At 38.4% G+C, this 25,322-nt stretch overlaps 1 protein-coding gene across 1 annotated transcript; it reads left to right on the top strand.

The window, feature by feature from the left end:
* The first annotated feature begins 10,742 nt into the window (after window positions 1–10,742).
* LOC116325057 (Golgi-associated plant pathogenesis-related protein 1-like) lies at window positions 10,743–13,296 on the top strand. Its single transcript, XM_031745870.2, has 6 exons — window positions 10,743–10,847; window positions 11,026–11,052; window positions 11,254–11,463; window positions 11,716–11,793; window positions 11,930–12,085; window positions 13,033–13,296. Exons 2-6 carry the CDS (start codon window positions 11,046–11,048, stop codon window positions 13,035–13,037), a joined length of 456 nt encoding a protein of 151 aa, XP_031601730.1. The 5' UTR covers window positions 10,743–10,847; window positions 11,026–11,045; the 3' UTR covers window positions 13,038–13,296.
* Window positions 13,297–25,322: the final 12,026 nt, after the last annotated feature.

Consider the following 25,322-nt stretch of genomic DNA (forward strand, 5'->3'; position numbering starts at 1 on the left):
GCGCCCTCACCTCCTCTCTAATCATTGTCTGTGATGAGGCCTATGATGGTTGTGTCATCCGCAAACTTGATAATGGTGTTGGACTTAACTTTGGGGACACAGTCATGTGTAAACAGGGAATATAGGAGAGGGCTAAGCACACATCCCTGTGGTGTTCCTGTGTTTAACCACTTACTGTATGTAGTATTGAATAAGAATTCCCAAAATTGCTGTTCCCATCTGGTTGATGTTCACAATCAAACTGAATGGGGAGCAAAAAGATGACACAGCATAATCTTGCAGCCCAGGTGGAAGAATACATTCTGGCTCTCAGGGGTCACGGTGTGTGGTGAGAAGGAAGAGTGGACCCAAATGCAGGAGGCTGGTGACGGATGTGGATGGTGTTTATTTTGATAACTGGATGAACAGAACATATGGGAAAGACTGACTGAGTCATTTTGACCGAGTCCATAATGAATCTGTTTGAGTTGGTGGCCACATGGACAGCAGCTAAAAAGAATCAGTTCTAGTGGGCAGCCTCGTGGCCCACAGCAGCGCCTGAGTCCATCTGATAGGCGGCTTTGTGGCCAGCAGTGGTGCCCATGATACTCTACTGTGGATCGCTGGAGGTGACGGGTTACTGGCAGAAGTGAAGCAGGACCAGCAGGTTGCTTGTGCCGTGGCTTGGTGTAGCCATCTGGCGGAGGGTAAGCAGGCCCAGCAGGTGTGGAAACCTCTGGTGGAGACAAGGCAAAAAATGTTTGCCCCTTTCCTGATTTCCTATATTTTTGTATGTTTCATATCATCAAACAAGTTTAAATATTACACAAGTAAACACAACATGCAGTTTCTAAATGAAGGTGTTTATTAGCAAAGGGAAAACACGTTCTCAATCAGGAAGTCACTTAAATACGACCTGACAAAGTGGAGTAGACCAAAAAATGCTCAAAATGCAGACATCATGCCGTGATCGAAGCAAATACATCCAAATGGTGAAAACATGGAACAGTGGTGAACCTTCCCAGGAGTGGTCAACCGACGAAAATTACCCCAAGAGTGTAGCGACGACTAACAAAAAACACCAGAACAACATCCAAAGAACTACAGGCCTCACTTGCCTCAGTTAAGGTCAGTGCTCATGACTCCACCATAAGAAGGAGACTGGGCAAAAATGGCCTGGATGGCCAAGTTCCAAGATGAAAACTGCTGTTGAGCAAAAGGAACATAAAGGCTCATCTTAGTTTTGCCAGAAAACATCTTGATGATCCCCAAGACCTTTGGGAAGACTTTTGATGATGAGACAAAAGAATTTTTGGAAGGTGTGTGTCCCATTACATCTGGTGTAAAATATGGTGGTGGTAAATAATTAGTACCTTCATCTAGAAGAGTAACAAAATTAAATAGACAATATCGCAACATAATTGCTGATACAGGAGGAGAAAAAGTCAAAACCAGAAGCCAAGACTTGTGTTGTAAAGCTGTTTCTACAAACTATCTCTGAGATTCTGTACTATAACATCAGTAAAATAGAGATAAAAACCGGCATGATCGTGCACTCCTGTCTTCAACCCAGCTGTGACGCCAGGTTACAAAAGTTGAGAGGTGCACGACCAGCCGACGTGCCACAAAGATCGTGCTGTGTGAGACACTTGCAATGTGGTCTGTGTAAGGGCCCCATTAGGGCTGACTATACTTCAGCACATGGACAGCTCTGGCTTATCCTGTTCACAGGTTCACAAACCTTTTGATTGGTAGAGAGCCTGCACTACAAATCTGAGTCACAGCCACCCCAAAGCCATGAATAAAATACTGTACATTTCATTATATTAAATTCAGTTTTTGCTGTTTTGTTTAACAATTTATCTCTTAAATCAATGGAGTTTAGTTACCTTTGTGTCACTTTTTGTGTGTTTCCAATCTCCAGGTCGGAATCTTTTTTATTTTCTGTTCTATTCTATCCTGGAATGATCTCAATGCAGCTCTAACTGCCACTTGACACGCAAACGTTATCATTATCATTTTGGACTTGCTTAAACTTATTGTTTGTCTTTGAGTGTGCATTTTCTGCTCTGTTTTCTATTGGTTAGGCAAGTGCAGGTATGTCTCCTGTCTGCTTTCATTTCTGGGGGTAGCACTTCTGTGGAAGGCACACAAAGGACTTAATGACATTTCTAAAGAATCAGACCATTCTGAATGTTTAGTGAAAATATTTTTTTGTGAATGTAACCTGACACAAAACATTCCATGAGTTTAAAGTGCCAAACACACCAACTCACTAAAGAAATCTCTCACACTGAATTAAAGAATCATTTACAGATTTTTATCAAGCAGATAAAAGATTCTTTGAAGTCACTTTTGTTTACAAAGTGGATTGAAAAGTGGATTGAAAAACATAAAAACATAAATATGTAAAGTTTAATTCTACATTGAATAACATCTTATGGCGTGTGATGTGTGAGTGATCACACTCGAAGAGTATATAAATAAATAAATATAGGTGGAAACAAGAGGCTAAATTTTGCATTTCAGTGTCTCAATTCTTTGGCAGATATAACAGCTGAACACATCCTTGGCATTCTTTCCACAATAGAAATCAAATATTCTTCGGAAAGTTCTTCCCATATCTGTTGCAGAAGTTCCCATAAATGTATTGCGCTTGTTGCTTTGCTTTCAGTCTTTTGTCCTGTTCATCCCAAACCAGCTCGATGGGGTTTAAGTCTGGAGACTGTGCTGGACACTCCATGTTTTCATGCTCACCATCTTGTTCATTTTTCCTGAGGTAGTTCTGGCACAGCTTGGACTCATGTTTTGGGTCATTATCTTGCTGTAGGATGAACCCCTGACCAACTAGGTCCATACCAGAGGCTACTGCATGGATTGCTGCGGTTTTGGTTCAGGGAGCCTCTCACTCTGTACAAGTCACCAACCCTGGATCCAACAAACAGCCCCAGACCATCACACTTCCTCCCCCATGTTTGACAGTTGATGCTGACTTCCTGTCAGAGTTTGCCCCTAAAGAACACATCAGTGTTCAGTGCTCCCTTTCTTGTTTCCTGTAGCACAGGCTGCACATTTCTGACTGCTGCCTAATTTTGTTTTCTATTTACATTTTTAAAATTGGTAATTAAGCCACTTTTTCTAATCCAGAGATCCACATATAAAAAGCCTGCATGAACTAAGAACACACAGTCTGTAAGACAAGTTTTCAGTGGTCCTGAACAGAACATTGTAGTTTTACTACAACATATTTTCATAATTTCAAATTAGCCTAATCTTAGTTTACTCAGTCTCCAGGCAGTCCCACACAGCCCATCAAAAACAGCAATAAGAATAACATAGACCTGTTCTATTTGGAATAAATAATAATGATCACAATAAATAGACATTATCCTACACTACAATATTCCTACCAGGATTATGTCTCCAAGATGAGAATGTATTCTTTTTTCGTATCATACACATGATGACAGTGAGCTGATCAATGTGCAAACATACATAGTTCCTAGATTCTCTTACTTTTCTACTTATTTCTTATCAGCAGTATACAGAGGATACCACAAATGTAGCCTTCATATATGAGAACTGACTTTTATTTAGTCAATTTAATTTTAGAATTGACTTGATTGATAAAAATCAAATGAACAAAAACAAAAAAACAGACCGATGAATCTGTGCCCACAACTGTGTAAACACGCACACCATATTAATCTAAAACATGGTAATGTGCCACCGTAGTATTCATAAGCTGTTGCAGTGCTGCTGAGAGGAATACAGGGTGAAAGTTTGAGAATTATTACTGTGAATAACTCCAGTCCTGTACTGTCACTGTGAACTTTATCAGGTGTTAATGTTTAAAATGATCTTGTGTGTGTGTGAAACCAGGTTTCTTTAAAGCAATATCTGTAATCCCCTTTCATTTTATTTGATTATTTTTGTTTTGTTTTCCACCTGTAAATGCAGAACTTAAATTGTTTGATGCATTCAATTTCCCACACTCACAATTTATTTGTTGTCTTTACTCACAGTTTTCATACCTGGCCTGGGTACAAAGACTTTCTTACAGATGCATGATTGCAGTACACAAACAGATAAGATCCGGGAAGCATGCAGGCTGTTGGCTTTGTTATAATGTTTTGTGATGTTGTGTGTTTGCCAACCCAGTCATCTGCAGTTCCACTGAATTTTCAGTTTGTTTCTTACTAAACCTGATTGTTTAGAAACAGAATGTGGCTTGTACCACAAGGATATTTTTTTCATATACATCTAGCAGTATCCATTTGTGCAGATAGTTATTTTTAAAACTAGGCACATTTAAACATGACTACAGAGCTGCATTTTGTGTATTTTGAGGTTGTATATATAACTATCAGATGCTGCCAGCCTAATGTTCACCATCAGAGTTTTATCTGACAAGTGTGCAAAATCAGCACGAAACAGAAGAAGGGCTAATGCAAGTATTCTACGATTATTAGGTTACAAAAAGGAATTGAGCATTACAGCTTCTTTATCACATGTCAAAGTCAGTATGCACTTTTTAATGTGGCCTGTGTATCACTTTAATTTAGACCGATCCAGTTTTTCTGAAGTCTCCTTAGCACAGGGGTGTCCAAACTTTTTTCACTGAGGGCCACATACATAAAAATATAGGAGGGGCTGGGCCACTTACTAGAAATTAGGTATATAACCTTAACTTTAGTGTATTAAAGTTAGAAAAATCACTTAAAAGTGGTCAAATATGTTATATTGTTGAATATAATTAAAGACAAAACTGCCTTCTTCACAGCTTTCCATAAATGTATCTTCATTGATTTATTCAGAAAAAGCTTTGGTAGCTCATTTTCAGAACAGCAGCCTCAGATTTCTTCTTAGACAGAAGATTTACAGCACAGAGGAAAAAACAATACAGGGGAAAATAGGACGGGTACATTTCAAGCTTGTTATTTAAGTTATTAGGCTTAGTAACACACCTATTAACGTTCGTTTGAAACCGTTATCAACATTAACAGACTGAACTGGACTTAATAACAGGAGTGCAAATAATTTTAGTAAATTATTCTGGTGAGTATCAGCTGCGCTGGGTATGTAAATGCAGCCATCCAGCTGCGGTGCTGATCGCCACTCGTGCCAAAAATCCGGACAAATGTCACTTGATCAAGGAGCAGATCTGCATCAGATGAGATCAGCTGACTTTGCGTGTGCGTGCGCTGTGCACAGCAGTGTGTACTCAGTGTGTTAACAAGAAAAACGCATATAAGAAAGTGTCTTGATGCATTCTCAATCATCCAGGAAAGTAAATCTCCAAAAGTTGAATCTGTTCATCTGGACGTAGCGTTTGGTGGGAGAAACGTTTCGTCACTCATCCAAGTGACTTCTTCAGTCTCAGCTGACTGCAGGTTTCCCCAAACCTTATAAACAGTACATTTGCATAATGACTGAAACCAGGGGTTTTAGTCAGTGATTGTTGATCAATGGTCATGGGAATTTGCATAATTATGATTAAGGAACTGACCTCACAGCCCATTGTTCCTTCAGTGGGCTGGTTTCAGTCATTATGCAAATGTACTGTTTATAAGGTTTGGGGAAACCTGCAGTCAGCTGAGACTGAAGAAGTCACTTGGATGAGTGATTTAAACGTTTCTCCCACCTGCCACGTCAGATGAACAGATTCAACTTTTGGAGATATAAGAAAGTGGTGCGCAAAAGCAGGGTAGTGACAGAATTGATGCGCATTATTGACATTTGAAGCATGTGTACCTGCACATGCATGCTTATTAACACACGTGTACTGTGGAATATATTTTTTACTCACCTAAAGTGCTCGTGCTCTTGTCCACTCCCCGCAAAAAAATTTAGCAGCTGTGCGGTTTAATGTTGGCTGACGAGTCTTCAGTGCGTCGCACAACTGTATTTCTGGACATGCTGACGTTGTTGAAGTCCTGCACTTTTTCCGGGCACGTTATTTCGGTGACTTTAACGAGGCAGTGTTTTATGAGGTCTCCATCTGAAAAAGACTTGCCATGTCTTGCGATGAGTTGGGCGACCTCATAGCTGCTATTGGAGCCTTTTCCTGGACAATTTGAGCACGAAAAAAAATACTGTTGCTGACCCCGCAGGAGAGCTACCCTTTGCTTTAATTTCTGCTCTCGCTCAGCACCAGTGTAGGATGCATAGGCCTGATGTTTGGTTTCATAATGACGTCGTACATTATACTCTTTCATAACTGCCACAGTTTCAGTGCAGATCAAACAGACACACTTCCCCTTGAATTCTTTGAAGAAATATTCACTCTCCCACCGTGTCTGAAATTTTCTGCACTCACTTTCTACCTTTCGCTTCTTTGGTTCTGACCATTGACTGTAGAAAAGATGGACGACGCGACACCGCCTCCTCCCATTGTGCAAAAATGAAGCCAAAATACCCCGCTTGTGGAGGCTGCCATCTTGCAAATTTGGAGCCAGAGTCTGCGCAGTAGTGACTTGAGGTGGAGCGACTGTGTAACGCTCCCGCCCACACACCCGCTGGACGTGACCGCACATGCCCTGTACATTTTTTACGTAGCCCGGCTGCTCGAGTTTTTTTGCTGGTTTACCGCGGCTGACGACTCGTTTAATTAAGGTAAATACAACCATGTCACTGTTATAAAAAAAGACACACAGCTTATCATCCTATAGTTCTAAAATCACTCTGTTGACAGTTCGTTAATTAGATTAGCCGCTAGCATACGCACTGTGTTGGAGGCTTGTTGCTAGCTAGTTAGCGATGCTACACACCTGCTACTCTAATAGTCTGTGTTATTGAAGGATTCAGCACTTCTTATGTTTTTTTTTATCCATTTTTAGACAGTGATGAGATCATCTGCACACTTCACAGAAGCCCAGAGTTACTGTTAATATCAAAAATATAATGCTGTCCTTTGAGATTTTAACATAAGACTGTGAGTGTAATGGATCTAAAACTGTTTAAATCTTCAGAGCCCTCTACATCCTGGTAACATGGAGACTTTAAAAACGGCAGCAGAAGGTTTCAGTAATGTAGTCTAATTTGTTCTTTTCATTTAATAATAGAGTCCATATTATATCAACAGCTACATTCACCAAGCTGGGTTTCCTGGGTCCAGAGGTTTGGAGAAACTTCTTCCTTTTCTTTCATCACAGCTGTCCTGTGCCAGAAGTTCTGTTGACCCACTGAACGAGGCACCATTTAAGAAAAAACAGGAACACTGAAGCTCATCGCATTGATCAAGCAGGACTCATGATCTTCACCAGGAGCTCCCTCACAGGGAAATCTTCAGCACTCCTCCATAGACCCGCCCCAGGAGATGGATAAACCCAGCATTTCATGAACACTGTGATGGAGACCTTTGGTTTGTGTAATGTTATAAATACTCGGATACTCCCCTCCGGACTTTTACATAAACATATTATATTCAGTCCTGTAGAAAGTTATATATTTAAAAATATATGATCCTCTCTGGTTACTCTGGTATGAATAACTCTGAATCACTTGGTACACATCATAGTAAATAACACACTATTCAATTCAATTCAATTTTATTTATATAGCGCCAAATCACAACAAAAGTCGCCTCAAGGCGCTTTATATTGTACAGTAGATAGCACAATAATAAATACAGAGAAAAACCCAACAATCATATGACCCCCTATGAGCAAGCACTTTGGCGACAGTGGGAAGGAAAAACTCCCTTTTAACAGGAAGAAACCTCCGGCAGAACCAGGCTCAGGGAGGGGCGGGGCCATCTGCTGCGACCGGTTGGGGTGAAAGAAGGAAAACAGGATAAAGACATGCTGTGGAAGAGAGCCAGAGGTTAATAACAGATATGATTCAATGCAGAGAGGTCTGTTAACACATAGTGAGTGAGAAAGGTGACTGGAAGGGAAAAACTCAATGCATCATGGGAATCCCCGGCAGCCTACGTCTATTGCAGCATAACTAAGGGAGGATTCAGGGTCACCTGGTCCAGCCCTAACTATATGCTTTAGCAAAAAGGAAAGTTTGAAGCCTAATCTTGAAAGTAGAGATAGTGTCTGTCTCCCGAATCCAAACTGGAAGCTGGTTCCACAGAAGAGGGGCCTGAAAACTGAAGGCTCTGCCTCCCATTCTACTTTTAAATACTCTAGGAACAACAAGTAGGCCTGCAGTGTGAGAGCGAAGCGCTCTAAGTGGGTGATATGGTACTACAGGGTCATTAAGATAAGATGGGGCCTGATTATTTAAGACCTTGTATGTGAGGAGCAGGATTTTAATTCTGGATTTAACAGGAAGCCAATGAAGGGAAGCCAAAACAGGAGAAATCTGCTCTCTCTTTCTAGTCCCTGTCAGGACTCTTGCTGCAGCATTTTGGATCAGCTGAAGGCTTTTCAGCGAGTTTTTAGGACATCCTGATAATAAAGAATTACAGTAGTCCAGCCTGGAAGTAATAAATGCACGAACTAGTTTTTCAGCATCACTCTGAGACAGGATATTTCTAATTTTAAAGATGTTGTGCAAATGGAAGAAAGCAGTCTTACATATTTGTTTAATATGTGCGTTGAAGGACATGTCCTGGTCAAAAATGACTCCAAGGTTCCTCACAGTGTTACTGGAGGCCAAGGTAATGCCATTTAGAGTAAGAATCTGGTTAGATACCATATTTCTAAGATTTTCAGGGCCGAGTACAATAACCTCAGTTTTATCTGAATTTAGGAATTTAAGGGAAGCATGTATAATGTAAACGGAATTGATCCTAGCACTGAACACTGTGGAACTCCATAATTAACCTTAGTGTTTGAAGAGGACTCTCCATTTACATGAACAAATTGGAGTCCTTTAGACAGATATGATACAAACCACTGCAGCAGCACCTGTAATACCTACAGGGTGCTTTAATCGCGCTAATAGGATATTATGGTCGACAGTATTGAACTGCACTGAAGATAAGCACAGAGATGCGTTTGGGTCCTCACCTCAAACTCCAAGAGTCTGCAGTCACAAAGTCTGAGAGCTAGTGTATGCAATGCTTATTTTTTCCTTCAAGAAATCGCATGGCTTCATTTTTCAATTTATTATTTGCAGTATGCACAAATACATACTGAATGCCACATGCACATGTTAATAAGGATCCACAACGGTATGGATGATGTAAGTAACAGTGACTCTTATATGAAAGGTAAAATGGTCTGAAGCTTTTTAAAAACCTTCATTATGATTATGAAATCCTGACTATGTTTCCAAGTGAATAACTGTGACACAAAGTTGTTCAAGAGGCAAACTTTAAAAGCTCAGACTTGGCACATACTGGTTTCTGGTACTGTTCACCCCTTGCGTGATTCGTGTGACTGATATCTCTGTTTGAGGTGGTGCAAAGTAACTAAAACATTTTTTGTTTACATTTTGTCTACATTTATATTGACAGCTTTTTGTAAGTTTGCAGGCCGTGACTGCCCTACGTCTCAAACCCAAGGTCCTCACTAAAGAATGTTTTCCCATTTTCTGATGTGTTGCCAGATCATTATTGCAGCTGTCTTCAGATGTTTATTTAAGGAACCTTCGACCCTTTGTTTATTTCCTGTTTTTTTTTTTAAATTTAACACCTGACAAATATCATATATACTGTAATAATGAAAAAAAGCAGAACAAAAACTAAACCTAAACATGCCAAACAATAAAAACAAAACTGAAACAAACAAATCTCATCTAATCTATATTCTCTCTGACAGACATTCATGACTTTTTGTTTGACTTTTTTCCATTCATTATCTCTAACTCCTGTTAAAGAAAAGCCATGAAAGAAAAATTCAGCTTTAGTGCCTAAAAAGCTTTTATTAAGCTCTTTATTTATTGAAGGGCAAACTTCTTCCCTGGGTGTCAAAGTATACCTGTGAACCAAAACCATGAGAACATAGTATCTTATTTTGTAAGCTGAAAAGACAAAGTCAGGCTATGGAGCTTGAACCTTGTCGTGTCACTATAATTAGGATGCTATTTGCTAGATTTGCAGTAAACATAGGCATCCAGTAAGAGCGCAGAAGTAAAATGTTTCACAGTAAATTAATGAGACCTTTGTGCTTTTGAAGTGTTCGCTTCGTCTGCGAGTAAACCGCCAATAACACCCGTGGCTACCAAACATTAAGAAAGAAAAAAAAACACCTGTTTGACAACATCTGGGCATGCCCTCGCTCATCTGCACTCTGTTTCTGAGTGTTGTCTTTCACCTGGCAGCAATGCCATCTACCAATCAGAAGGTTGGTGGTTCAATTCCTGGGTTCTCCAACTCCTCAGGCAACATACTGAACCTGAGTTTCCCCTGATACGTCCATGTGTCTGTGAATGTTAGATGAACATGGCTTTGGCATATGAAAAGTGCTGTATGCTTGAGTCCATGACATTTGTAGCAGGAAAACACTTGAGAGTTGGAACTGAGTACACAGGCACTATATACGTTCCAGTCTGTTGGAATTTGTTAAAGCATAAACAAAGAAATAATAAAGAACTGGAAAAACATCCATAGATTCTCAACTTGTTGATTAACCTCCACAACTTTGCTACACTTGTTCTTTTATAATGTATCTAAGCAGTAAAGGACTTTTTAAAATGTAATAAAACAATATTATAAACAAAATCTAAACACAGAATGTGGGATATCGTGCTTTAACACCACTCTGCCACACCACTATGAGTCATGTAAAAAAAAAAAAAAAAAAAAAAAAAAAACGGCAGACAAAAATACAGAAGCGACTCTGGTGTTTGTCTCCTCCTCCAAACAGAAAAGAGGAAGGAGGATAATGCACATAAAAACCAGCTACACATTACTAAGTTGAACTGTGTGTTCACGGAACTTTCCTCCACACATCAGGAAAACTCTGAACCAGGTGAGTGCTGGAGATGACTGTAGTTACAGGACAAGATTTGAGTATACTCTTGTTATTTAGCCTTTTATTAAATTATTCTTTAATCATCACATAATATCTGGATGATTCTGATTCATGTTGTTTGCAATCATTTCATGGATTTTTGCTTATTATTTTCACTCTCCCTATTTTATTTCAGGTTGCAAAACACCAAATACGATGGCAGGTAAGTGCATTTCAATATTTGTCAGAACAACCGATCACTTTTTTACTTTTTTGTATAATTAGAGGGCATTAGAGGTGATAGTTTGATCGGATTGTGTCTCCAAGCGGCATGAAGGTGGAGAGATAGCCTCTCACTCAGAGAACCAAGGTTACAGTGTAACCCTACATTTCCTCTAAGACTTAAAGCTTGTTTGTTTTGCAGATGAGAGCTTTAAAAAGGAGTTTCTTGATACCCACAATGCCTATAGGGCACAGCATGGTGCACCACCACTGACCTTTAATACTGAGCTGAATGACGCAGCTCAAAATTGGGCCAATCAAATGCTGGCAAAAAAGAAACCTGGCCACAGTGACACCGACGATGGAGAGAACGTCTACTATGCATGGAGCTCTGAAACCAAGACGCTTACAGGTAAATGATTCTTTGTAGATAACTCCTTTGTCCACCTTTTCACCTGTCAGAAACAGGTCACTTTGTTATCACAATGAATTAAAGTCTGACTAATCTTTAAAAGAAACAGATTCCACTGTAGCTCTTTTCTTTTTAAGTAAACAATTAGAAACGTTCATCCTTATTTCGTTTTAAAGTTTCTGAGCTATAAAACTCGTACTCCAACCACCAAATGAACTCTTAATGTTATTTTTCTCTGTCTTCATGTTTCAGGAAAAGAAGCTGTGGATTCATGGTACAGTGAGATCAAGGATTATGACTTCAAAAAGTCTGGACATCAACCCAAGACTGGTAATACACAGCCCTCCTGAAAAGTTCTGCATATACCTGTACTGTATATACCTGCATTGCTAAAGTATTCGTCATTACAAGATCAGGTCATCATCAGTAAGTAGTATGTTTTTACACATTTTCCTTTTTCCACTAGGTCATTTTACTCAGGTGGTGTGGAAAAGCAGCACTGAACTGGGTGTGGGCATAGCCACTGATGGCAATACGGTCTTTGTGGTTGGGCAGTACCGCCCAGCTGGCAACATTACCAATGCAGGATACTATCAGAAAAATGTCCTCCCAAAAGGAACAGGTAACACTCACACACATTTTCCTGTTCTACTGCTTCTACTTCAAAGGTGAGAAGACTCACATTGAAAAGTCTTTATGTTATACCTAAAGGCTACGTTCACACTGCAGGCGAAAGCGCATCAAATACGATTTTTTTGACCCTATGCGGCCCATATCCGATCATGACAGTGTGAACGGCACAAATCCTATATTTTCAAATCCGATCTGGGTCACTTTCGTATGTGGTACTGAATCTGATACATATCCGATGTTTTAGAAAGCGACTGCTGTCGCATTAAATCCGTCTTTTACGTCACTGACACAAGACAGACGCCAATTATCAGCGCCCGAGAAGACATCGCGAAGGCATCCTGGCCATCCAGTGTAGATGTTAGTGAAACTGTTGGGAAGACAACGTGAACATTTTATTTGTACTGTATAATCTGCAGATTCTGACAGAAATCTGCAACTATCCTTTGAAGCACCGCCTCTCTAAAACAGCAATAAGGATCATTATTAGGTTATTTACATTATTATGTAAATAACAGAATAATTTAAAGCAAAAACTGGGAAACGTAAAGTCCGAAGTCTTTATATTAAGGGCCATCAGTCAAACAATATTGTTTGCTCTGGGTCTAAACAGAGCGCGTTGTGTGTGACGTCTTCTTTTGCGCATGCGGGCCGCTTTGAGCGTTCACACTAGAGCGCGTTTGCTGTCACATTTTATTTGTAGTGTGAACAAGCAGACAAAAAAATCGGATTTCATAAAAAAAATCGGAATTGAGCATTAAGACCTGCAGTGTGAACATAGCCAAAGTTTCTCTTCACCTACCTTTTTATGTTCCAGGCTGCATTCAATTAACATACTCATTTTTTTTTCCACTTTTTTTTTTTTTTTTAAATCACAGCTGACTCTGGACATCAGAATAACATTTGCACGGCTCACTAATATTTCCTGTTACTTTCCAGCGTAAAACTTTCCCAGTGGCAGAGAGGGAGCTGCAGCAGACAACAGACCTCAGTGCCCAGAGAAAATGACCTGCACCGTATTGGACCCATCACATGTGGTTTCCTTAAATGTTCCGAGATTAAACAGCAAAAAATACGCCTATCACATCAAACACTATTTTACACAACTGTCTAGTCAAATAGTGAATAATTTTTGAGTAATGTTTCAATGATTTGAGTGCAGTACAAATAAAAACAAAAGTCATTGTGCTTGTTGTCCCCACACGATAATAACACAAGAATCTTTTTGAATAGAAGTGCATTTCACAAAGGCAAGTAGCTCCTCCTTTTCACTCAGGGAACAACCCTGCATTGGACAAATGAACAGAAACTTAGTAGTTAGCTGCTTTTAATATGGGTTCAGTCAGAAAGAAAGATTCTTGCACTACGATAACAAAATTATTTTGAACTGAGCCAATTAAAAAAAAATTACTGAAGATCAACAAGAGATATTTAAGTCTACTCAAGTTCAGTCATCTATTTACAGATTACATATTTGACATTTGGTTTTTCAACTCGTTTTTTATTTGTCGTAGTAAAATTTTAAAATTAAGTTTGATTGATTAAAAAATTACATTTTCACTCAACTTATATTTTACTAATTAGTTTTACATAATTCTATTTTGTCAACAGGTTCCACACAATTGAATATAGTACACCCGGCATATTTTTTTTTAAATTTAATTTATTGCCAACACGTTTAGTTTACAAAAACATTTTTGTGAACTAGGTCCAAAACAATATAGTAGTGCCATAAGTGAAACACACACTGCTGTCCCATCATGTTTAAAAACTAACAGTCTGTCAACAAATACAGCATAAAAATAAGGGATGCACAATGTTAACATACATCCATATCTGCCAAAGTCTTAAAAATTAAATATCTGTATATAACAAAACAAACAAAAAAAAAACCCAAACAAACAAGGTACACTTTACAGCATTAAATATGCACATGTGCTGCAAGTGTTTACATACATTCACTCCATTCCAAATCACAGATTTCCTTTACTCTTAGTCTGTACTGCATTTGCCCTTACAATTTACATAATGTTGCATGGAATATGAATACAATAGAAAGATACTAATACCTCATATCAATATAATTTTGACCAAATTATGACATTTGGACCAGTCAACAAACTTTACAAAAAGTTTCTCAATTGTAGTTTTTCCCTTCCCTGCTATTTTCAGACTATCAATCGTTTTATTCACTTTCAGCCTAAAATGAAATTCTGCCCATTTGACAGAACATTCAGCATACAAATCAATTGTTGGCCCATTCATGCAGTTTATTCCTGAGCAGCTGTACCTTGGTGAAGAGTCTGCTGGCATCCAGATGAAGGAAGAAATTCTGAAATACTTCAAAGCAAGCTTTCGGTTCTCGAGGGTAAACAAGATTCAGCGTTCCCCCATTAAGAGTGCGCATGCAGAGGCCATGTATCCCAAGAACTTCAGCCGGAGGAGAGCTGGTGGCATTTTCTTTAAAAGCAGACTAAGCTGACTAAGACCTAGCACAACTAATGTAGCTCACGAGAATAACATGTCTTACACCGCAAACACAAAATACAACCATCCAGTATGAAGACTACCAAAAGCAGTCTGGAAAAAGTCATTTTCCTCTTCTGGCTGGACATCAGCTTGCCGCAAAAAAAAGAAAAAAAAAGAAAAAAAATGTAAACTTGGAGGTTTGCGCATGTGCAGTCCCAAGCCTCTTAATCGATTTCGTCTTTGGGTTCTTACAACTGCTGTTGTATTACTGCCACCTTCTGGATGTAAGAAGTATATCCTTCTTATCGCTGCACAGTAAACTGCTTACATCTATGTCACTAATTTATTTTTATTTTGTTTTTAAACGTGAAACGTTTATTCATCAACATTATTTATTAATCAAGTAGGCAAAACTGTGTGTTATCCGCAAGAAATAAATCATATTTAAAGCGCCACAGTGGTAGCCTGACATCACACAGAAATGTCCCATGATATTAAACTGAAGCTCTGCAGAGTGGGCAATCATAATGAAGCAGTTCATTTAATTTGTAGATTCGGGTTGCTCTTCATATTTTTGCCCAGCAGGTGTCACCAGACAGGACTGAGTTGAAAAGCTTCGCGTAATGAGGGTTAGGTTTTTCGACACAACCTGCAGAAAGCTTCATTTGGCCATCATATCAGCTCTGGACTCTCTCGCTTCCGGTTCCCGTGTCTCGTTCTTTGTCTCTACAATTATTAGTCTTGAGCCCCATGCCTTTTTCTTTCACAATCCGGTCCGGCCCTCCTCATCCTCCTTCTTCTTCTTCGTCTTCTTATTTTTCTTCTTCTCCTGTTTTAATGGCGGTTGTTAAACACCTTTGGATGCACTACTGCCACCTTCTAGATCGGAGAATGGATTACAATCTACCGCACCACCACTATATTCTTTTTAAAATTCCCTTTTCTTTCCACAATTTAAAAATATCAACAAAAACTGTATCCCCTTAGGCTCTTTGAAGTAATACCCTCATCCTTATCTTATTCTTGTTCTTGTGAAGGTTTCTGACTAACACCTCTCTCGTGGCAGTATTTATTACAGTCTAAGAAAATATATGCTCTGTTAGCATTCGTCTGCAATAATCCCAATAACCTGAAGCATGTTTGTTAACTATTTTACATGTGCCATTTAATCCTGTATGAACAAATTTCATCCTTGATATAACATCTGCTTGTTTTTATTTATTCGATGACATTTTATAAAATCACCCTCTTTCTTTTGAATATTGTAATAATATCTAGCCCTTACTTCCCTATACCATTGTTTTTGGCATTTGTTTTTAATATGCAACTTAACTTCAGTTTTGCTCATTTTCACATTAAAGTCTACCACATTTTTATTTGCTGAACATTTGCAAATTTATCAGCCAACGTGTTTCCCTCTATGCCAATATGTGTAGGAACCACATTAACTTGACCCCTCTACCATTTCTTTTTATCCTGAAAATTGAATGGGTTTTTTCTAATGCAGTGTCTGGTCTTGGCTCTGACTGCATATATGAATACTTGTAAAAGCACTACTTGAGTCTGAACATACTAAAACCTTCCTCACTCTAGCTTCCTCTAACTAATGCCATCAGAATTGGCATTAGTTTTTCTGTATAAACTGCTAAATTGTCTGTTATTCCTTTTTTTTCCATAAAATTTTGATCTGGAATAACAAAGGATATACCTACTTTATTTTCTAGCATTTTAGAAGCATCTGTAATGAACTTGATATATTCCGAACATTCCCTTTCCATGTATTTACCCACCTCTTTACTGTCTGTCTCCCTTTTCAAGCAAATGTAAGTCAGTAGTTACTTGTCCAACTAGTCCATGTAAGTTTTTTTTTCTATAGCATCCTCATATAATTTAAGATTAATATGAAGATTTGATTTTTTATTTAAAAGACCATAACTTTTTTTTTTGGATGATGAAAATCTAAATCCCCATTCTAATGCCCAAGACTCTACATTGTGTAAAGCCTCTCGTTGCTTTAATGAATTCTATATTTCTTCCCCTCTTCCAAATAATCCCATCATCTGCAAATAGCGAGATACCCATGGATTGTATAGCTAAAATATAGTAAATAACACTGGACTAATTATACTGCCTTATGAATTGTTTAGTATGCAATAACTGATTTGATCTTTGCCAAGAGTTGTTTTCCTAGATTTCTTTAATGACTTATTTAATTCTGACAAAGAAAACTTCATATTAATTATGTCCTCACTATCCTCTTCACCTTAAAGTATTTCAGTATTTCCCTGTAAGGTTGTTTCCCTGTACTATGTTCCTTTGCAAATGCTTTTGCTAATAATTCAGAGTTACATTTATCATTTATCATAATATTATCATTATGTTTGGGAAGTAAATAATCCTTTGAATTACCAGGCTTTAAAAAAAGGGTACACCAAACCCTGTCTAATGTATATTTGTACACAGTCATTCACAGTATTTTATCCAATAATCCCTTTTAGCTTTCTTTATGATCCCTTTAACCTATATGCTAGTTTCCTTTTGTAGTTTACTGGAAGCCTTATTCCCTTGTTTTATTGCTCATGTACATTCTTGTGTCCATCATAGTACAAACCTTTTCTGTTCGTTCCCACTACTTTTAGAATAGCTAGGCTGCATCAGTTATACGAGTTCAGTTCATTTATTGGTTTATTTAAATCCAGATTTTTCAAATAACCCTTAAACTTGTTCCAGTTTCTTTTTCAAATTTCCACTTTCCCTATGCGTCTGTTCCTCTGGTAACAAAAATCGGATGGTGATCACTACCTGCTGTGCTAGCTTTGAATATTCTCATGCTTCAGATTGTGAAACCAACTTAAGACCAATTGTTGATTCCGTACTCCTCACAAAATCCATCCGTGTACCTGATACAATATTTTAAATTACCAACTCCTTATTCTCAATTACTCCTTCTAATAATCCCCTATCACTCTCATCCCGAGTCTCCCATAAAGTGCAATGTGAACTAAAGTCCCCACACCAAACTCTTTTTCCAGTGTTCTAGGATTGATTCTAGTTTCTCTTTTTCTAACTCCCTACACAGATTATAAAAATGTATTATTTTAGTACTTCTCTCATTTGCCCATCCTTCTACAGCATTGACTTCTAACTCCTGTGTTGTATTAAGTTGTATATAAGTTTTGTTTTATGAATATGGCACTTCCTCCTCCATTCCTATTCACTCTATCTTTATGTAAAGCAAAGTGTACATGAATAATAAAATCCAATGATTTTTCTTGAATGCATCTGAATCTGGTTTTGTATTGGTGTCGTAATGAATCCTTTAAATTCCTGACCATTTGCTATCAGACTGTGATATTCCAGTGTAATATCAACAACATTATGTAATGTTGTGAGAAGCCCCTGCAGACAAGCCTTCGCCATGTCTAAGATCAGCCTGCAGTCGTCTTATTCCTGTAGTATCTCCTGTTATTAATTTCTTCAATTTATTGAGATCTTCTCCCACAGGAATGCCTGAATTCACTCCTCTCGCTCCTCTTTTTATTCCCTACTATAGACCACACTACAGGGAGTGCAGAATTATTAGGCAAGTTGTATTTTTGAGGAATAATTTTATTATTGAACAACAACCATGTTCTCAATGAACCCAAAAAACACATTAATATCAAAGCTGAATGTTTTTGGAAGTAGTTTTTAGTTTGTTTTTAGTTTTAGCTATTTTAGGGGGATATCTGTGTGTGCAGGTGACTATTACTGTGCATAATTATTAGGCAACTTAACAAAAAACCAAATATACCAATATAACATCTCCACATTCACAAATATACATTTCTGACATTCAAAAACAAAGCAAAAACAAATCAGCGACCAATATAGCCACCTTTCTTTGCAAGGACACTCAAAAGCCTGCCATCCATGGATTCTGTCAGTGTTTTGATCTGTTCACCATCAACATTGCGTGCAGCAGCAACCACAGCCTCCCAGACACTGTTCAGAGAGGTGTACTGTTTTCCCTCCTTGTAAATCTCACATTTGATGATGGACCACAGGTTCTCAATGGGGTTCAGATCAGGTGAACAAGGAGGCCATGTCATTAGTTTTTCTTCTTTTATACCCTTTCTTGCCAGCCACGCTGTGGAGTACTTGGACGCGTGTGATGGAGCATTGTCCTGCATGAAAATCATGTTTTTCTTGAAGGATGCAGACTTCTTCCTGTACCACTGCTTGAAGAAGGTGTCTTCCAGAAACTGGCAGTAGGACTGGGAGTTGAGCTTGACTCCATCCTCAACCCGAAAAGGCCCCACAAGCTCATCTTTGATGATACCAGCCCAAACCAGTACTCCACCTCCACCTTGCTGGCGTCTGAGTCGGACTGGAGCTCTCTGCCCTTTACCAATCCAGCCACGGGCCCATCCATCTGGCCCATCAAGACTCACTCTCATTTCATCAGTCCATAAAACCTTAGAAAAATCAGTCTTGAGATATTTCTTGGCCCAGTCTTGACGTTTCAGCTTGTGTGTCTTGTTCAGTGGTGGTCGTCTTTCAGCCTTTCTTACCTTGGCCATGTCTCTGAGTATTGCACACCTTGTGCTTTTGGGCACTCCAGTAATGTTGCAGCTCTGAAATATGGCCAAACTGGTGGCAAGTGGCATCTTGGCAGCTGCACGCTTGACTTTTCTCAGTTCATGGGCAGTTATTTTGCGCCTTGGTTTTTCCACACGCTTCTTGCGACCCTGTTGACTATTTTGAATGAAACGCTTGATTGTTCGATGATCACGCTTCAGAAGCTTTGCAATTTTAAGACTGCTGCATCCCTCTGCAAGATATCTCACTATTTTGGACTTTTCTGAGCCTGTCAAGTCCTTCTTTTGACCCATTTTGCCAAAGGAAAGGAAGTTGCCTAATAATTATGCACACCTGATATAGGGTGTTGATGTCATTAGACCACACCCCTTCTCATTACAGAGATGCACATCACCTAATATGCTTAATTGGTAGTAGGCTTTCGAGCCTATACAGCTTGGAGTAAGACAACATGCATGAAGAGGATGATGTGGACAAAATACTCATTTGCCTAATAATTCTGCACTCCCTGTACATTCACATCTTCACCGTTTGAAAGCCCACCACCACCACTTGCCATTCTGAACCACTCTCAATCCAGATTATCCCAAAACCCATCTTAAAAAAATCTATTAGTGATTTGAATCTTTAAGGCTTCCTTTTTCTTCTTGGAGGTTGGCAAACAACAAAATGGTTGTATGGAGTCTGGAGCAAAATTACAAAAAAAAAAAAAAAAAACTCTAATCTTCCATAAAAAGCAATATATGGCCTGATAACATGCTTTCTTAACTGCCACCTCCCAATGTACCTTTCACAGCCTGTACCCCAACAAGGGATTGGCTTTTCTAGCCTTTCATCTGGTTACTCAGATTTACCAATAAGCCAGTCGTAATTCAGAGAAACATGTAGTCCAGAAGAATATTCAATTTAATCTGAAACAGTTTAAATGTGTACACAATAAATAAAGCTCTAAAACAAATAAATCACACCAAACTAAATATTCTGCCTTGTGACAACAACGCGGCAGCTTTAAGTTTGCTTTAAGAAAGAGGAAAAGATTTCAAGTTCGATGATTCTGATTCTATTGCATAATTTTCATCTCAGCGAGTGAAAGGTGCACATGCAGATGTTTGCCGATTGAGGCCTTTCCCTATCACATCTTCATTCATTGTTCTTCAGTGACATCCATACATCCATACCTCTCTGCAGGCCGTCTAATGTGGCATATTTCAGCCTTTTCCTCTCCCAGTTTCCTTTGCTTATGAATTGCCTCTTGACAGCCATTCTTCCACTAAGACCATTTGTGATAAGGCCTGCCACTTCTTCTTTTGTCCACTGCCTTTCCAGTTTCTTCACATTGTACACACTGCAGAGCATGCCAATATATGTCCGATTTTTGGAACAGCCCTTTAGGAAGCAAAAATCTTTGGAAATTTTCATAGATTCAGCTAAAAAAAATGGGAACAAATTATATGTTTTTGTGCTGCTAGAAACAAAGTACCTAAAGATACTATTTAAAATGGATCCTTTGTTAATTTGACTGTTATTACAAATTCACCCCTTGAGTTGTCCACCATTTCATTCTTGAGTCATTCATAGTTCCTCTAAAAATGGTCAGCTAAAAGGACTGGGCTGAAACTGAGGGGCTCCCTGGAGGTAAAATATAAAACAATTAGGTTTTATGTAAAGACGTTTCTAATAAAGTACTTAATCAGTTACACATTGGTTTTCCTTTTAAAAATAATTCCAAAAAGTACCACAAGATGGCAATATAACACAAGTGAAACGATTTACCTGCTCTGTAAGTTTCAGGGAGAGAAGACCACAACCCTATCCGTTTGAAAATTAAAAATTTTAAAAAGCATCATGATCTAATTTTACTGGAAAAATTTTAAACACAATAGCATAAAAAAAAAATTATTTTAATTTTTTACTTCAGAATGTCGTTCAACTTATCTTTGGTTCCCTGCACATCCAAGCATTTATTTCTGCCTTTAATCTCAAACAAAACCATTTTTTCAGAAGATCAGATGATAAATACAGCTTACACCAGGCTATTACGCTAAAGAAGAAGAAGGATTAGGTCAAATTTGATGTGAATGGAATTTGTAACATTTTAACACAGGCTTGCTAGTGTTGGCATACTGATGGCAAACGTCAAGCAACAAGCTGTCAGTTATGGGATGTTTGGCAGTACAGGTGTTAACTGTTGGTTGTCTTTAAAAAAAGGATAATGAAAATGATAAATATCTGTGTACAGATTAGCCCAGAACTTACTTAAAAACACAGTGACCGGAAAATTAAACACTATATTCATGTTAAAAATCAGAGATTTTGCTCATAACCACAGTGTATATAAACAGTGAACTACTTCCATGTCTGAAAAATTAGTCTGAATAGCGTCATGGTGACAGTATTGGTGAGGAAAATTAGCAGATAAGAATGAATATGCTCTTTGTTTACCTGATTTGCTTCCTGCCACTGTGAAGGTACAAGGTACAAGTGATATGCTGGAAAAACTTGTTTGTCATCAAAGAACTCCAGGTTTGATCTCAGCAATGTATCCTTATGGAAGATACTCATGGTGTAATACAAGATCAAAACTAGAGTTGACTATTTTATTCCAAATTATGAAGCAGTGACTATACAATATTTGGTATAGCTGATGAAACGGACAAAGGGAGCCCTCTTGTGGCCACAGATTCTCAGAAACGTGGCTTTGAAATAGAAGCGAGCTCCACCTCAAGACACAAAGAAAACCTGATTGTTTAATGCTTCCTTTGTAACTTACTCTTTGATGACCCAGCTATTTACTGCTGAATAAAACAACAAAGGAGCAAAGTTTAAAAAAAATGTAGGTATCATCCATTTGTGCTGTGGTTTTACCTTTTGTATCAACACCTGCTGTGGATTTGGGGCATGCATGTAAGCTTTGTAACAGCATTATGACACTTCTTCAGTTATTTCACTGTGGCGAAGCCTTTGATTTTATTTGGACAATAAAAACTGTATGCTTTTTCTTTGTCATCTTTGAACCTCTAATCTTATCCTCGGGCCATCTGGTTTTTGCATTTTATGTAAATCGAGCTGCTAGCAGAACTAAAAAGTGGCAAAATTACTGAACATCATGCAATGAGGAGGACACATTAGGAGAAGGGCCTGGGGGAAGTCACACACTTTCTGCATTCTAGTGATTTTTGTATTTTGCTTCCTGAATAATTTTATTAAAATACTATATATTTTATTGGAAAGATCTTTGGGTCAAGAAAAACCTCAATACATCTAACCTAAACTTTGTCTAATCTTCTAATGTATCTAAATACAGCCGTGTAAGTACTGCTAATGTGAATGACAGTATTGCAGAGCTGAAGAAGTGTGAATACAGACCCTGTTTCTGAACTTCTGGGCACAGGCTTTTTGCCTGTGCACAGCAAAGAGTTAGCCCTTTTTTTCTGGTTACATTTGGTGATTCATTAAAAAAAAATTGTAGATTTATTTCATGGTGCAGCAAAGGCAAGTTTTTCACTTATGGCAGTAGATATGCTATCACAGTATAGCAACACAGTGCAGCCAGCTAGGCCCACAGCACCATTATCCCGCTGGTATATTTTTGTAACGTGATATCCAACATGAGTAGGCTGGGTGGATGCACTACGGACTTTCCCTGGACCATACTGACCATCATTAGCTCTTAACTAGGGCTGCCGGGATGTATTAGCATCAAATGGACTTCCTGACTCAACTCTCTGGAGACAGGCGAACAGATACAATGCTCTTGAAGGCACATTACACATGAAGGGAAAAATCAAAGGTCGGATGCGTTTCTCCCTCTGTTATTTAGATACAGGGAAAATATTTCCTTTTGTTTTAATTGTTTGAATTAGCCCACATTAGAAGCTTTTTGAGCATGAAGGGTCTTCATAAAGTCATGCCACAGCATCTCAGTAAGATTCAAAGTAGGTCACTCCAAAACCTTCATTTAGTTTCTCTTTATTGTTGGTTTATTTATTTGTTTTGCTTTTTCAGCAATGGTTGTAATGGGACGTAAACCATTAAAAAAGTTCAACTTCGATGTCGTCAATCCACATTATATTTTCATCAAAGTCTTGGGGATCATCAAGATGTTGTTTTTGGAAAATGTCCGATGAGCCTTTTTGTTCTTTTTTGGTCAGCAGTGGTTTTTCCTTTAGGACTCTCGCATGGATGCCAGTGTTGCTAGCCCAGTCTCGTTATTCTTGTTCAATAATGAACACTGAGACAAGGAAACCTGCAGTTCTTTAGAGGTTGTTCTGGGTTCTGGGTAATGGCTTTCATTATGGGTTGCTTTAGTAACAAAGACTTAGAAAGGGGTCAGTAGTCCTTTCCAGACTGACAGAAGTGTCAGTGACTATGAGTCTCATCTGTTCTTGTGTTTGTTTAAATTAGGGTGTGATTTGTTATCTTTGGAGATTTTTTGGTCTTCACTTTAACAGACAGGCTGTATTTAAGTAATTTCTTGATTGAACAGGTCTTTCACATATAGACAAGACAACACTGACTTTAATGACTATTTTTAGGATCTCCAGTTAACCTAATCCCATGCATGTCTTGACTGCATGGGATTAGTTCTTTTCAGAGTACTTGAAAAGAACCCAAGCAGAGACAAGGATAACATGCAAGCTCCACAATGTATGGCCTCAGACTGGATTTGAACCCAGGACCTTATTGCTGTGCTGGAACAGCAATAAGGCATTAATGTAATGATATGATTCATATATTGTATTATTACCTGTGTTTATACCTTTTTACATTTCACTTCTAAATGTGTTTGTATGTGGTGGATGTTTCCAGAAGTTTATTCATTTTATCTAATAAAATTTAAATTTATAACTGGCCCTAATATTCCCAAAACCATCATTAGGAATGGTATTGGAAGAGTGGCTGTGAAGAAGTCATTCTTACGAAGGAGAAACAGTGAAAAAAGGCTGAGATATATCAAAATATGTAAGGTCTAAACTTAGAATCAGTAGCAACAGGCCTTATGGAGTGATACATCCAAATTAGATATTTGATCCAAAAAAAATTGTCAGTATATACAAAGGGCATATTGGACAGTCGGGATGTAAAACAATACATCTGTATAACCATCTGGCTCTGAGAAGGTTTGGGGTTTCATATCAGGCAGTGATATTGTGGATTTTGTCAGAACTGATGGAATCATTAATACTGTTGAAGAACAAAGGTGGTGTGTGTGTGTGTGTGTGTGTGTGTGTGTGTGTGTGTGTGTGTGTGTGTGTGTGTGTGTGTGTGTGTGTGTGTGTGTGTGTGTGTGCATGACTCAAGACTTATGGACAGTACTACAAATCTCTGTAAAAGTCTATTCTGTCTTTTTTTTCTCAGTTTAGTCAGAGTTGATTTCCCAGGGTTTTTTACAAAGCCACTACAGGGCGTAACCCATAGTGTGTGTGTCTGTGTGTGTCTGTGTGTGTGAGGCCTGAATGGGCTGTGGTGAGGCTGACTGGCTGAATGCTGCTGCAGTGGGGAGGCAGTAACCTGATAGGACAGTGAATCAGTGTATTTCTCAGCAGAGGCACAGAACATTAGTCCAGTTGTTCCTGTCTAACACCCGTCTTCTCTGATAGCCTACTTCCCACTGTGTTTGTGAATTTCTGTGTTTGTGTTAAAGCTGTACAAAACTGTAGCGGAAATAATGCTGTCAGTATCTTATATTGACAGCAATACAAGATATAATTCAATATAATTCATGCATGGTTCATATACACTACATCTGTATATAATTTTTGACCTGTTTTTATTGTATAGTACAATTTGTTTTACATTGAATACCAGCTTATTCTTTAGAATATTAGTTCCTAATAAACCAAACATTAAAAAAAATGTAGACTAGAGATGAAACTGGTTCACCCGGCAATAGAAACCAAGTGATTTTATTCAGACAGCAAAAATTGTGAAGACTAACATAGATAGAGTTGCTAAATAATCATTTAACAGTGTTATTGTTTATAATATTTTTAACCGCTCATTACTGGTGCTGGATCTCTGGAAGAAGAAAGCTCAGTTTAATTTCAGTCATGTAAACCAGGAGGTCCCAAACTCGCATCCCCATCTTCAGAAATTGGAAAAACTTTATGCCCCACAGCTTCTAGCGTCTGTTAACAACAACAAAAATAACTTCAACACTGAGTTTTATGTAAAATAAA

Source organism: Oreochromis aureus, linkage group 12 (genome assembly GCF_013358895.1).
Source record: "Oreochromis aureus strain Israel breed Guangdong linkage group 12, ZZ_aureus, whole genome shotgun sequence".
Lineage (NCBI taxonomy): Eukaryota > Metazoa > Chordata > Actinopteri > Cichliformes > Cichlidae > Oreochromis > Oreochromis aureus.